Raw genomic sequence first — 16,537 nt, 5'->3', positions numbered from 1 at the left:
GCCCAATCAGACGGGTGTGTCCTTAATTGGTGTCTGCAGTTGGTGAGAATGTTTCCTTGGAAACAAGTGAAAAAAACAAAGCAAATCAAGTGAAAATTAACAAGTAATATAACAAATACAAAAGTAATGACAAGTGAAAATAAAAACCCACAAACCCCGTAATAAAATAAACATAACCAATTAATAGGCAACACCAATCACCCCTCCCAGCACCTCTTGTAACATATACACTGTTACCGTAAAGTAAGGAATGCACATGCTTACTTTCAACTGACTATTCAAAACTGAACATAAAAATAATAATCGTATAAACAAACCGATCCCCCTGGACGAAATTATTTACTAGGGCAAATTATACTAAACAGAAAGATTACTGGCTATTACTGGTACCTATTTTCTCTACTAAAAGTGACAGCACTGCAGCTCAGCTACATTATTATTCAATGCAATTATGAATGTGAGCAAAGTAACTTTTTAATAAAATACGACCATTATTCATAGAATTTACCTTAGTTATCTAAAAGCGTCATGTCTATATAAAATAGTACTGAGGGTATTATTATTATTATTTATATACTTATTTATTTTAAATCCATAATTATATAAAAAATTGGAAAAATACATTAATCGTACGATACTAGTGTTTTCTATGGGTGCGTAAAAAAATCGCAGACGTTCACAATTTTGTAATCTTGTAATGTGGGCAGCTCGTCTGCGCTCAGTTATGTAGTGTGCGCACCGCTACATCGACAAGACAGATTACAAGAAAGAATGTCGTGTAATGTGAGCGGTACAGCGATTTAGGTATATTGAAAGTCGTGTGGTGTGAAATAGCATTAAGGGCTTCCTGGCTGGTAAAGGGTGCGCGCCTGTGGGGCATCCGTGCTTCCTGGGCTCCCCGCGCGCGTCCCCGTGTCAACGTGGCGCTTCTCCTCCAATCAGAGCCCCGCTGAAGCCGAGCCTCTGCTCTCTTGGCCGACCCACTCTGCGTCCCGATTGGCCCCCGCTGAGGCTCGGGCGCATCCGATTGGTCGAGCCAGCCACGTTGGCGGCCCCTGTCCTCGCCTACAATGAAAGGGATAGGACTTAACGGGACTGTCCGAGACACTGAGACAAAGTTGCTAACTCGGAAGGTGTTCATCCGAGAGGAACGGAGCTTCACAATAAAGAGGTAAAGCACGGAAAATGTATGATTTGTTCCCCTTAGCTGTCGAACTAAGGGCTTGCAGAGACGGAAAGCAATCGAAAGTAGTTAAATAGGCGAGGAGAGAGTAAGTAGAGGAATGTTGCGTTCTTATAATCAGTATGAGAGATGCACAGATTTTTAAGACAAAGTATTTGCACGTATTGTCTGCATAAATTGATCGAAACGGAGACCGAAAACCTGGGCAACATAAGATACGTTACACTTGAAAAGTTGAAAATTGTGAGAGAGACAGTGCAACAATTAGAACCACACAAGAAAGAAAGAAAGGGAAAATAGTGCATATGTACTTTGGAATGATATTATTATTATTATTATTATTATTATTATTATTATTATTATTATTATTATATAATAGTAATAATGATAATTATAAAGATTCCGTCTTCTTCTTTGTGTCAGTTTACACCAGTTCTTAAAAAATGTGGAAGGAAAAATATTTATAGCAATACAGCAAGCAGCCTAAAACATTTAAAAAGGGTTTAGTTAAATCATCACAGAATACTACTACTGCTACTAATAATATTACAAATAATATTAAATAAATTCGGTTTCATACATCAGAAAATAAATAACTAAATCAAATCATCCTTGCCAAAAAATAGGGGCCATTTCATCATTTTCAGACACGTGTCTGGTGGTCTGCGGCTGAACCGAATGGCTTAGAAATTAACCAGATTGGGATTATTATTATTATTATTATTATTATTATTATTATTATTATTATTATTATTATTATTATCTTTCTGTCTGTATTCATCTCTTCTGTAGCGTGCTTTGGGTCTTTATTCTGGGAATGCGATTTGAATACAATCCTCCTTTTTAAAATATTGCAGGAAACTTACCTATTATTATTATTATTATTATTATTATTATTATTATTATTATTATTATTATTACATTTCTTAGACGACCCCTGATGCAGGGTGACTTTACCCTTGTCAAAACATAAATCATTCTTTCCAAAACGTTTTACACAAGAACTAAAATGTAGTTATAAAATATAAGTACTGCAGTATTTCGGGGGTAGCAGCCACAACGGGGACTCGAATCCCGTTCTCCCAGTCCACAGTGCAGCGATCTTACCGCATCAGGTTCGAGATGACTACACTACCCTCTGGCACGCTACACTACCCCCTACTGTCATTAGAGCGCGACCTTACGCTCTGCCTTCACCGGCACACACAGGGGCTTCTCAGCATTCCGTGTCATCACAGCACATCCTAACGCTGTTCCACCATCATCGGGCCACAGAGGCTCTCAGGCTCTCACCAACGAGGGTTACATCATCCCACTTCTGACACCAATGTAATATTTCAGGGGGTAGCTATGTCTGGGACTCAAACCCTATTCCATGCCACAGTGCAACGATCTTACCGCATCACTAACAGGCCCAGGCCTATTAGTGAGGCTCAAGATCACGGCACTACCCTCTGGCCTGCTACAGTACTAATACGTCATTGAAACTATAGCCTTGTACACTGTGCAGGACAGGACAAATACTGGAGGCAGTTAGAGCAGGAACGCGATCACAGTGACAAGAGTTTGTGATTATTTAGATTTGATTTATATTCATACGAGTACACTCTGTATTGTTTAGATAAATCTGTTTAATTGACGCGTTATGTTTCAATAGAGGGCATTGCTGCTGTTTAGGATCTAACTCACATCCCCAAACAATCTGCCCCTCAAACACAGAGCTGAGACATAAACACTGCAGCCCCTTATCACCCAAGTTTCAGATTGTTGCAAAACGATTGCTCCTGCTACTACTACCACTGCAGCCGCTATTACTAGTGCTTTGTCTACAGACCTAATGCTTGTAAGCGACTGAGGAAGCTTCTTTGCTCTTTCAGACAATGACTCCAAGGCAGTTGCTCTGGGCTGCGTCAGTGCTCGTTGTAACGGCAATGGCAATGGCGATGGCAAAACCCACCCAGGAGAAGAAGGACCGGGTTCATCACAGAAATGACCTTAGCGACCGTCACCACGATGACGCTCATGGTTATGAGTATGACCATGAGGCCTTCCTGGGTAAGGAGGAGGCCAAGACCTTCGACCAGCTGACGCCCGAGGAGAGTCAAGATAGGCTGGGGTAAGGATTTCAATCATACTGTGCCATACCTGTCAATCATGCAGTGTCACCCCTATTAATAATACAGTGACAGCCCTGTTTTGTTAACAATCTCCCCTCTTTTCCATTGACCTCTCCATCCACCTCTTCCCCACCTCACTCCCTTCCACCACTCTTTTTCTTTCTCTCCACTCTTTCTCTGTCAGTGATTAGTGTATCTGTATTTACCCCACCCCTGTCTCTTCCCCTCTCCCACTCTACATCATCTCCCTCTACTCCCTCTCTCCCTTTCCACCCTTTCTCTGGGTCAGTGAATATGTCTATATAACCCCCCTCTCTTTTTCTTTCTTAGGGTAGAGTCACATTCCTCCCCCCCGTGTCAAGAATGAATGTATGTGTATTAACCCTTCCCCATCTCTCATTACAGCAAGATCGTTGATCGCATCGATGCAGACAAAGATGGCTACATCACCCACTCAGAGCTGCGGGGCTGGATCAAGCACAGACAGCAGAGGTACATCGATGAGAATGTAAACAAACACTGGGCAGAGTATGACCTGGACAAGGATGGACGCGTGTCCTGGGAGGAGTACAAGAACACCACCTATGGGTACTACTTGGGTAAGACACTAGAGAGAGAAGAGAAGGACAGTGAGAAAGAGAGGAGAGACAATACAGGAGCACCACTTATGGGTACTACATGGCTAAAATACTGAACAGAGAGACAGGAAAAGAGAGGGAGGGAGAGAGAGAGAGAGAGAAAGGAGTACAAGAGCACCACTTATAGGTGGACAATGGAGGGGGGGGGGGGGGGGTTCGGTTAATTCAGTGACATCAACTCGCTCTCCCAGAGTCCCTAATATTTTCAACCGTGTTTGAAATTATCGGTACCTAATCTTGTAGTGTGAGTGCTGTCAAGATCGGCAATGAGCTGCAGCCAATGAGAGAGCAGAGACCACAGGGAGGAGGTGGGCAGGTGCAGTGTTTCATATTGAAAGTTGAAGTGTAAAGTTCTACACTGCAGGTATCTGTACAATTGCAGGTTGCAATGTTAAATACATGTTTGAATTTTTTTTTTATTTGTAAACAAGCTAACTATTTTAAGTTAAAATCAATTAAATATGATTTACCATTTTACCATTTATAATGACATTAAACAATGGAAATAAATCAATATGAAACTCATTAACTATGCCACTGCACGCATTACTACAGCTTTTTCCATTGTTTTTATTATTATTATTATTATTATTATTATTATTATTATTATTATGATACAGACAATGTATCGTCTGAGCCAAGTACCGTTCAGTGAGCAGCCTCAATAAGGTGAATACACGGGTTCACATATACACTAAGTTACCATAAAGTAAGGAATGCACATGCTTACTTTCAACTGACTATTCAAAACGGAACATAAAAATCATAATGTTATAAACAAACTGATTCCCCTGGACAAAATTATTTACTAGGGCAAATTATACTAAACAGAAAGATTACTGGCTATTACTGGTACCTATCTTCTCTACTAAAAGTGACAGCGCTGCAGCTCAACTACATTATTATTCAATGCAATTATGAATGTGAGCATGGTAACATTTTAATAAAATACGATTGCAGCATGTCCATTATTCATAGAAGAATGCTTTAAAAATGAATTTACCAGCCTTCTTTTTTACAGATGCTTTAATGTCTTTTTTGGGGGCTTATATTATTTGGAATGTGCTTTGGGCTTTAATTATTATTAGTTATCTAAAAGTGTCATGTCTATATAAAACAACAATCAAGTGTAGTACTGAGGGTATGATTATTATTTATAGATTTATTTATTTTGAATCCAGAATTATATAAAAAATGGGAAAAATACATTATTCGTACGATACTAGTGTTTTCTATGGGTGCGTTACAATTCTGTAATCTTGAAATGTGTGCAGCTGCCATACAGAGCACCACTGCTGAGAGAGAGGGAGGCATACAGAGGTGAAGGTAGCAAGAAGCAGGAAACAAGCAGGAAGGTTTTCATTTTTATTTTTCCATCCCGCTTTAGATGAGGAGTTTGAGGACATGAACGACAAGCACAGCTACAAGGCTATGTTGAGCCGGGATGAGCGCCGCTTCAAGATGGCGGACCGTGACGGCGACCTCATCGCCACCAAGGAGGAGTTCACAGCCTTCCTGCACCCAGAAGAGTTCGAACACATGAAGAACATCGTTGTCACGGTGAGGGGAGACTGCACAGCTCTGGCCCCAGTCTGGTCCCTATAGTATAATCCACACAGCGGTGGCCCTAGTCTGTTCTGTGGTCAGCTCATTACAATGTTTCCACAACATCATGATGTTCTGTGATCACTTTATCACAACCTCGCCACAAAGTTATTGGGTAGGCTGGGTTGGCCGCACTAAACAATAAGTAAAAACAGAAGTATTTACAAGTTGCCACAGACAGACACAGGAGAGTACAGGTGAGAGACAGCCATCTTGTTGTTTGACTAGTTTCAGACCAGTCTTAGCATTGCTCATTTTGTTTTAAGTTTTGCAGAATGATTGCCTTCCTGGATGAACTCATCCAAGAAGATTTAATTTATGAACGTTGTCGGCATGTTGAAATCCTAGAGATCAAGGTCTTGAGGCTCAGCTTGTTGATCTGCACAGTATTAGTGATATAGAAGAATTGGTCAATCAGCCCATGAGAGAGATGATGGTGTGGACGCCAAAATCTAGGAGAGTTGAGTCCTTAGAGGAGGACAGTGTAGAGAACTGCTGGGTTACAGTAGGTCATAATCCGCAGAAAAGGGCACGCACAATCCGTAGATACACCCCAAGAGCTAGAATTGCCCAACAGGTTCCAACTGCTGGACACCGAATTGGACAGTGACAGCTCAGAGGGTGATGGGAGGGCAGTTGAGCACCAGAGCACCATGGTGCCCACTCCCCCCCAGAACAGGGAGGTAGTTATAGTAGGAGATTCAATCCTTAGAGTCGTAGATCACACAGTGATCACACAGTGTGTTCTAGTGATAAGGAGACCCGCATGGTATCCTGCCTGCCTGGTGCTCAGGTTGCAGATCTCCCTAAACTAGTAGACAGGCTACTGGTCAAAGCCGGGGGGAATCCACTGGTCATGGTCCACATTGGAACCAATGACATAGGAAAAGGTAGGGCAGAGGTTCTGCAAGACAAATTTAAAGAGTTAGGAACAAAACTAAAGAGCAGAACCTCCACGGTAGTTTTCTCGTGCATGGCCAGGGAGACAGGCTGAGATTAGAAAGTTTAACACGTGGTTGAAATCTTGGTGTAGGGAAGAGGGTTTTAGGTTTATGGAGCATTGGTCTTTCTTCTGGGATAGATGGGACCTGTACAAACCGGACGGTCTACATCTAAACAGAAGGGGGACTAATGCATTGGGAGAGTGTATGTGCAGAGTAATTGAGAATCTTTTAAACTGGGGACCGGGGTACAGGGAGCTCTGACAATGGGAGATGTTCCACTAAGGAAAGAAAACAAAGGGAATCTGCTAATTGGAAAGTCCTGAAATGTTTGTACCTCAATGCCAGGAGTATAAGGAAAAAGATGTTAGACCTAGAAGCCACAGTGCTGGCATGTGACTATGATGTTGTAGGAGTGACGGAAACATGGCTTACAGAAAATGATGGGGATGAATACAAGTTGAAAGGATACACACAGTTTAGGAGAGACAGGCAAAATCAAAGAGGGGGTGGGGTAGCATTATATATGAAAAATGACATTGAGGCAGAAGAACTCAAATTAGATCCCAGTAACGGAACAGAATCTTTGTGGGTCAAACTTTTGAACAAGAGATCTGGAGGATTAGTGGTAGGAGTATGTTACAGACCACCCAACTCAGATATTCAGCAAGATGTTGCATTGTACAATATAATCAGGACTGCATGTAGCAAGGATGTGGCTGTTATAATGGGGGATTTCAATTTCAATTTCACAAGCATAAACTAGGAAAGCCCAGTCGGGACTACAGAAGCAGAAATAGAAATGGTTGAGATTGTAAATGACTGTTTTCTAACTCAATTTGTCAGGGAACCAACCAGGGAGAGTGCATGCCTTGACTTGATCTTTTCAAATGACCAAGATAGAGTCAGAGGGACACTAGTTAGAGAACCAATGGCAAACTGTGATCACAATATGGTTAGCTTGGAGGCATTCTTTCAAAAAACAAGGACCAAGTCTAAAACAATGGTCTAAGGTATGAGGTGGCACTTAGAAGAGTTAGACTGGAGCACACTGGATACAGATTCAGTTGAAAATGGATGGTTATATTTTAAGAATATACTACTTGAGGCTCAGGAGAAATCTGTACCAAAACTTAGCAAATTGAGGACCAACAAACATTGGCCAAAATGGTTTAATATAAGTATGCAAAAAAATATGAAGAGAAAGAAAATGTTGTATAGTGCATACAAAAGGGATGGAGATGAAACAAAATACAAAGAATATGTTGAGCTGCAAAGAGATCTTAAGAAAGGGATCAGGAAAGCAAAGAGGAAAATAGCTAAAGCTAATGCAAAGAGCTTTTTTCAATACTACAATAGCAAGAGGTCAATAAAGGAGGAAGTGAAACAGATAAAGGGCAAAAATGGAAGTATCTTGGAAAACGAACAAGATGTGGCAAGTGTTGTAAATGAGTATTTCACAGAGGTTTTTACAAAATAAAAAACAGATAACATGCCACAGGTTAACAATCAGTCCAGTCAAATCCTAAGAGAGATCAGGATAAATGAGTAGGAGGTACTACAGGGACTAGCAGAATTAAAAACCAACAAATCACCTGGGCCAGATGGTATATCTCCAACAGTACTTAAAGAAATGAAGGAAATTATTTATAGGCTGCTAACTCAAATATTCCAAAAGACACTTAGAACAGGGGATGTGCCAACTGACTGGAAGATGGCAAATGTCATACCAATCCACAAAAAAGGGGATTTCAGTGTGAAATTCAGTGTGCACAAATGCAAGGTTAATACATGCAGGTAACAAAAATGTCCACTATAATTACACTATGGGAGGAATAAAACTAGATGAAGTAACAGTACTTGTAATATTAGTCCTTTTAATCCCCTGTAAGACAGCACTTTATCAAGAAGCATTTTATCATGCTTCTTGCATTACTAATACTTGTATTATTGATTTTCCCCCTTGCTCCCTTTCCCGTAGTTCTTGACTGTGACCTAACATCTTGACAGCACTTAGCTTTTACTTTCCAGGATGTATGACCTCACTTACTGTACTTACCTGTGTAAATTGGAAGTTGTAAAATGTATTATACTTTGAATTGCTTTGTATAAAGTAAATTTGAATTTGTAATGTTTGATGCCTTGTACTTAACTGTATTCTTGCACTTTGTATTGCACTTATGTTGTAAGTCGCCCTGGATAATGGCGTCTGCCAAGAATAATAATAATAATAATAATAATAATAATAATAATAATAATAATAATAATAATAATAATAATGCATGAGAAAGACCTAGGAGTTTATGTGGACTCCTCACTTTCTCCATCCAAACAATGTGGGGAAGCAATAAAAAAGGCAAACAGAATGTTAGGGTATATTGTCAAAAGTGTAGAATTTAAAACAAGGGATGTAATGTTAAGACTGTACAATGCGCTAGTTAGACCTCATCTGGAATACTGTGTACAGTTCTGGGCACCACACTGGGCACCTCCTCCCTCCACAGCAGCTCGTCAAGTGCAGCACTCCTCCTGCCACCGCCGGTTGCGAAGAAAGAAGCTGTGATGTGACCAGAGCAGTGCTGATAGAAACAGGGATAGTTTTTATTTAAACTTTTAATTCTTCTGTGTGACAAAATTCAAAAAGGAATGCATATGACAGTATTTTTTATCTGAAGCTTTGAATTTATAAATATATATTTAAAGGAATTAGAACTATTTTTTTTTTAATTATCGCTGCTCTAGAGGCAGTTTAGAGGAGAGCAACCAGACTTATTCCAGGTCTGAAGGGAATGTCCTACTCAGAGAGACTGAGGGAAATGAACCTTTTCACCCTGGAACAGAGGAGACTACATGGGGACTTGATCCAAGTCTTCAAAATCATGAAAGGCATCGACCACATCAAACCAGAGGAGCTTTTCCAGATCAGCAGGGACACATGCACCCGGGGACATAAATGGAAATTGGGCTTCAAGGCAGGGGCGTCGATAGACTTCAGCTCACAATGATGTCCCCGGTAGGAGCAGGGGGGGGCGGTGCTGACGGGAATTTCTCTGGTGCGAGCGGGGGGGGGCTAAAGCCCCGGAAGCCCGGGTCTAACGATGCTGATGCTTCAAGGCATTCAAATCGGAAAACAGGGTGACACTTCTTTACACAGAGAGTAGTCACAATCTGGAAAAAAACTCCCCAGCGATGTGGTAGAAGCTGAAAATTTGGGAACATTTAAAGACAGACTGGATAGGATCCTTGGATCACTCAGTTATTAATGGACACCAAACGAGCACGATGGGCCGAGTGGCCTCCTCTCATTTGTAAACATTCTTATGTTTTTATGTTCTTAATATTTTGTGTTGATGTCACTTGTCATCGCAGGAAACAGTGGAAGACATCGACAAGAACGGGGATGGCCTCATCAACCTGGAGGAGTACATTGGTGAGTCAGTCAGCAGTGTCTAGATCAAATGTTTCTGGATTGTAGGTGCTTTATTCTTATGGCCTGTGAGGTTGATCTTCATTGCTGTAGTCAGCCAGGTAGAGACACAATTGTTTTTCTTAGAACAAAGTATGAAATGTTTATTTGAACAAAAGAAACCGAAAAAAGAACAAACCTTCCAACAAGATATAATTCTGTAAATCATGCAGGAGGAATCTCTTACAACCCAGAGGTCTCATACTGAGGTCTTATATAGCCTAGCCTCAATAGAACCTCCCTCTGACTAAACCAAGAATTAAAACAAGGGATCTATAAATAGACATTCCTCAGGTCCAACTATATATATATATATATATATATATCATATTAAAACATGTACTGTACATAAATAACCCCAATACACCCTGATGTTTCATTAACAAACATAAGGGATGGCAATCATTTTAGTCTTGAGTGCCGAGAATTTGTTTACGTTGGTAAGTGCCAAAGGTGCCAATGATAAATTAGGGATTTAAAAGTTTATACGTGGGCTAAATCACAAAATTTGTAAACAATATTTATTTATTTTTAGTTGTAATTAAGTTATTCAGCAAACATGTCAACAAAAAAAACCTCAATCCACAATACAAAATAATAAAACTATGGACACCCAATCTCCCTCCCACCTGCATTCACTGCTAACCTCCCCCACCTCCAGTCTGCTAATTGGACTACTACTGCAGAATATAAAGCTCAATGAAGCGAGGCACCAAGAAAATACTTACCAAAAATGATTTTAAATATGAAGGTTCCATTATTGCTAACAGATTATTGTACATTTACATATATAACAAAAGTAATAATAATAGCACTTCATTAGCTTGATCATTTTTGGAATATGTCCCTTTTTATTTTGGCCAAATTTTGAATCTTTCATTCTCATTCAAATAAGATCAATCAATCTTAATTTGATATAGTGGAACACCTTCCCAAAGCATGTCACAACATTAAGGAATATGTGCTTCATACAATGAATACATAATTTAAATGTTGCAGCATTTCTACAGTGCAGTAAAATGCGTGAATCACATTTCATCATGCCTTAAGTTTGAGGATATTGCAAAAGTACATTTAGAAATAAAAAACATTAAAATCACAATGCATTACAATGCAGCAGAGGGCCTCCTGATTGACATCACACGTACACTCCTCGCTTGCTTTCTATCACACAGCACTCACAGCTGCCTGATTGGAGTCTGCACCTCCCCTACCCCCGCGAGTCCACTACAAAGTCCCACAGAATCCCCCATTACCCATACAAGTAGAAGTTTGTTAATTTGGATGCATTAGTAACCCTTCCATATTGTTTTGTTTTTTGTTTGCACTCAGTCATTATTATTTTTTATTATTTATTATTATTATTATTATTATTATTATTATTATTATTATTATTATTTCTTGGCAGACACCCTTATCCAGGCCCTTATTATTATCAGTGTACCTTCATTTTGTTCAAGGTATATTTACTTAAAATATCTACTGCTTTTACATTTTGTAAAATAACTAAAACTGGTAGTAGATTAATATACTTTGTGTGGCACTGAAAATAATGCAGTCGTATCAAACTACCGTGACAAAAATGAGTATGCACAAATCAAAGGCATAATTTATTTATTTTTCTGAGAATTTACAAATTTATTTTGCCAACTTTATGAAGTTTTTAAATTGTCGGAATGCAAAATGTTTCTTTCCTACGTTTTCAGCAAACACATCCATTGTTAATGACATTTAATCACAACAGGACAGACTTACAGATGACAGTTTTTGTCATCTTCCTCCTGGTCCCAGAGTGCAGCACAGCAGAATTAAACAGTCATCATGACATTAAGATTGTGTTCGTGCAGCGCAGATTCAGGCAGTTCTGCATGGATCTGTGCTTCTCCATGACTGGGATTGCTGGGATTCCACAGAACTGCGGAAATCTGCACAACAAGAACCCAACCTAAAACATGAATTTTCAGAAAATAACATGAGAACTACTCAATTACTTGGGGGCGGTGCCGTCATTGCCAAGTATACTGACTGGTTTTCTGAAGTGCCAATCCATTCAGATAATTGAGGGGTGGCCTGGCCAAAAAAAACAAAAAAAAACGCAGATGGCCACTCACTTGGCATGCCAGCCTATGTGGCTCAGTGTGCCATTCTGATGCCATAGGTTCATCATTCCTGACATACATGATAGTGCCCTATGTGAGAGGTGAGCATGACTCCACTAAACAAAACACTCATGAGCACGTTGTTGGGCAGTGAATGTGTGGCTCAGGATCCTGGTGGACTGGTCATACTGGGCTCTACTACTTATTTTCTGTGATCTCACTTCAGATTTGAGTGGGTATGTTTCTTCAAAACCTTTATGTTTTGTCTCATAATGGCATTTCACATTGGCACTTTTAATAAGTGCCACGGTTTCTGAACATATGAGACATACTGGTTTAGTGCTCCCAGTGGGAAGTATGAACAGAAATGAGTCTGTCCATTCTGGATTAAATTCTCTATTTTCGCTATCCACTTTTTTTTTTTTGGAGAGCGTCATTTGTTCCTTATTTTTCTCTCCCTTTCTCCGTCTCACCCGTCTTTTTCTCAACTTTTTTCCGGCGCAGTCGTCTGTATTTCTCCCTTTGTTTTTCTTTTCATGTGTAACTTGCCTCTAACTATATCATCCGTCTGCACTGTAGAGTCACAATGTTTACCGCCTGGAATACTCGATTGGCTGAGTGGTATCACGTGGGATGGCTTAACTCGCATGCAATTGGTCTGTGCTGCGCCGGTTAAAATAGAAGCGCCCCGTCAGGTTTTAAATCATAACCTTCTGTTTTGGCTGTAGGTCCGGGTCCATATGGGACAGTTTCTGGGTCCGGACCCGGACCGCGGTCCGCCTGTTAGTGACCTCTGCTTTAAGTCCTGTAAGTTGCAAGGTGGGGCTTCCATGGATTGGACTTGTTTGGCCAGCACATCCCACAGATGCTCTATTGGATTGAGATCTGGGGAATTTCGATGCCAAGTCAACACCTTGAAATCGTGATTCATCAGACCAGGCCACCTTCTTCCATTGCTCTCTGGTCCAGTTCTGATGCTCACGTGCCCATTGTAGGTGCTTTTGGCAGTGGACAGGGGTCAGCATGGGCACCCTGACACCTTTCTACCAGAGCCAGCATTAACTTCTTCAGCAATCTGAGCTACAGTAGCTCGTCCGTTGGATCATACCACACGGGCCAGCCTTCGCTCCCCACGTGCATCAATGAGCCTTGGCCACCCATGACCCTGTCGCCGGTTCACCGCATTTCCTTCCTTGGACCTGACCACTGCAGACCGGGAACAACCAACAAGAGCTGCAGTTTTGGAGATGCTCTGACCCAGTCGTTTAGCCATCACTATTTGCCCCTTGCTCAGATCCTTATGCTTGCCCATATTTCCTGCTTCTAACACATCAACTTTGAGGACAAAATGTTCACTTGCTGCCTAATAAACAGTGCATCCGGAAAGTATTCACAGCGCTTCACTTTTTCCACATTTTGTTATGTTACAGCCTTATTCCAAAATGGATTAAATTCATTATTTTCCTCAAAATTCTACAAATAATACCCCATAATGACAATGTGAAAGAATTTTGTTTGAAATCTTTGCAAATGTATTCAAAATAAAAAACAAAAGCACATGTACATAAGTATTCACTCAAAATTGAGCTCAGGTGCATCCTGTTTCCACTGATTATTCCCTGGAGATGTTTCTACAACTTGATTGGAGTCCACCTGTGGTAAATTCAGTTGATTGGACATGATTTGGAAAGGCACACACCTGTCTATATAAGGTCCCACAGTTAACAGTGCATGTCAGAGCACAAACCAAGCCATGAAGTCCAAGGAATTGTCTGTAGACCTCCGAGACAGGATTGTATCGAGGCACAGATGTGGGGAAGGGTACAGAAAAATTTCTGCAGCATTGAAGGTCCCAATGAGCACAGTGGCCTCCATCATCCGTCAATGGAAGAAGTTTGGAACCACCAGGACTCTTCCTAGAGCTGGCCGCCCAGCCAAACAGCGATCGGGGGAGAAGGGCCTTAGTCAGGGAGGTGATCAAGAACCCAATGGTCACTCTGACAGAGCTCCAGCGTGTCGAGAGGAGAACCGTCCAGAAAAACAACCATCTCTGCAGCACTCCACCAATCAGGCCTGTATGGTAGAGTGGCCAGACGGAAGCCACTCCTCAGAAAAAGGCACATGACAGCCCGCCTGGAGTTTGCCAAAAGGCACCTGAAGGACTCTCGGACCATGAGAAACAAAATTCTGTGGTCTGATGGAACAAAGATTGAACTCTTTGGCCTGAATGGCAAGCGTCATGTCTGGAGGAAACCAGGCACCGCTCATCACCTGGCCAATACCATCCCTACAGTGAAGCATGGTGGTGGCAGCATCATGCTGTGGGGATGTTTTTCAGCGGCAGGAACTGGGAGACTAGTCGGGATCGAGGGAAAGATGAATGCAGCAATGTACAGAGACATCCTTGATGAAAACCTGCTCTAGAGCGCTCGGGACCTCAGACTGGGGCAAAGGTTCATCTTTCAACAGGACAACGACCCTAAGCACACAGCCAAGATAACAAGGGAGTGGCTACAGCACAACTCTGTGAATGTCCTTGAGTGGCCCAGCCAGAGCCCAGACTTGAACCCGATTGAACATGTCTGGAGAGATCTGAAAATGGCTGTGCACCGATGCTCCCCATCAAACCTGATGGAGCTTGAGAGGTCCTGCAAAGAAGAATGGGAGAAACTGCCCAAAAATAGGTGTGCCAAGCTTGTAGCATCATACTCAAAAAGACTTGAGGCTGTAATTGGTGCCAGATGTGCTTCAAGAAAGCATTGAGCAAAGGCTGTGAATACTTATGTACATGTGCTTTTTTTTGTTTTTTATTTTTAATAAATTTGCAAAGATTTCAAACAAACTTCTTTCACGTTATCATTATGGGGTATTGTTTGTAGAATTTTGAGGAAAATAATGAATTTAATCCATTTTGGAATAAAGCTGTAACATAACAAAATGTGGAAAAATTGAAGCACTGTGAATACTTTCCGGATGCACTGTATCCCACCCACTGACAGGTGCCATGATAACGAGATTATCAGTGTTATTCACTTCACCTGTCAATGTTAATTATGTTATGGCTGATCGTTGTATATATAGTGAGGGGAAAAAAGTATTTGATCCCCTGCTGATTTTGTACGTTTGCCCACTGACAAAGAAATGATCAGTCTATAATTTTAATGGTAGGTGTATTTTAACAGTGAGAGACAGAATAACAACAAAAAAATCCAGAAAAACGTATTTCAAAAAAGTTATAAATTGATTTGCATGTTAATGAGGAAAATAAGTATTTGATCCCCTATCAATCAGCAAAATTTCTCGCTCCCAGGTGTCTTTTATACAGGTAACGAGCTGAGATTAGGAGCACTCTAGTGAGCACTCTAGTGCTCCTAATCTCAGCTCGTTACCTGTATAAAAGACACCTGTCCACAGAAGCAATCAATCAATCAGATTCCAAACTCTCCACCAAGGATGTCAGGGACAAGATTGTAGATCTTGTCTAGATCTTGTAGATCTTGGCAGCTGGGACCATAGTCACCAAGAAAACAATTGGTAACACACTACGCCGTGAGGGACTTGAAGGCGGCTGGGCTGTGTGCTGCAGTAAAGTAGCACTATATTTTTAAAAGTATGGCAGTATCGGTAAAATACTCCTAGACGGATATTTAGGGGACGTCACACATATATTTCTATATAACCAAAACAATCACCATAATATCCAAGTATTATAGCCTATTGTTGCATACAGTACGTTTAAATATTATATGCATTCACTATACTGACTTTCATCATAGTTTCTGATAATGAATTGCTTTGCTGGTCAGTGCCCGTATGCATAAAGCATCTGAGAGTGATAAATTGGTCCTAAGTGCCTGAAATATCTGAGAGTGATGTCAATTTGGTTCTACTATTATGAGTAAAAGTAATTCATAAAGATTCTTTTGTATTAAAAGTACTCTTAACTCGAACAATATTTAGGAGACCTCACGAGGTCCCCAAACAAGTTAGGAGTTGGGAGATGGCAGCAATAAGAAGACGACTGAGCACATGTTCCCTGAAAGGAAAGGTGTTACAGTGGTATGATGAAGAGTTACCGTGACGATCTAGATTGGACAGAAATTGAATATTCTTGGTTACTGAACTAGTGAGAAATGCAGTTTCTTCTGCTACTATCAGAAATGCGGCACTGTCAGCAGAGAAAGGTTGTGGCATCAGGGAAAATGCAACAATGTAGCAGTGATGATTTGGGAACATCACAGACTCCAATAAGCAGAATTTTCCATCAAACCATAATGACATTAACAACACCCGAGATCGTTTATTGATTTCCCCATGGCAAATACCCCCAAAACAAGCCATATTCATAATAAATAATTGTCTATATAATCACTAGCCTAGTCAATTCATAATCAATGCTGGCCTATATTCATCAAGGGTTTTACATTAAACCAATTCTATATCTGACAATTTTTTAAAAACAAATAAAACTAAAACATTATCCACTCA

General features: G+C 40.7%; 1 protein-coding gene across 1 annotated transcript in view; it reads left to right on the top strand.

The window, feature by feature from the left end:
* The first annotated feature begins 1,075 nt into the window (after positions 1–1,075).
* rcn3 (reticulocalbin 3, EF-hand calcium binding domain) overlaps positions 1,076–16,537 on the top strand; it is a 29,504-nt gene continuing 14,042 nt past the window's right edge. Inside the window, exons 1-5 of the mRNA XM_066708844.1 lie at positions 1,076–1,171; positions 3,061–3,299; positions 3,706–3,899; positions 5,326–5,498; positions 9,854–9,914. Coding sequence (XP_066564941.1) covers positions 3,064–3,299; positions 3,706–3,899; positions 5,326–5,498; positions 9,854–9,914 — 664 coding nt within the window. The 5' untranslated portion in view covers positions 1,076–1,171; positions 3,061–3,063. The remainder of the gene's footprint in view (positions 1,172–3,060; positions 3,300–3,705; positions 3,900–5,325; positions 5,499–9,853; positions 9,915–16,537) is intronic.

Source organism: Amia ocellicauda, chromosome 7, assembly GCF_036373705.1.
Source record: "Amia ocellicauda isolate fAmiCal2 chromosome 7, fAmiCal2.hap1, whole genome shotgun sequence".
Lineage (NCBI taxonomy): Eukaryota > Metazoa > Chordata > Actinopteri > Amiiformes > Amiidae > Amia > Amia ocellicauda.
Note: the sequence above shows the minus strand (reverse complement) of the source record. Positions and strands in the feature narration are given on the sequence as shown.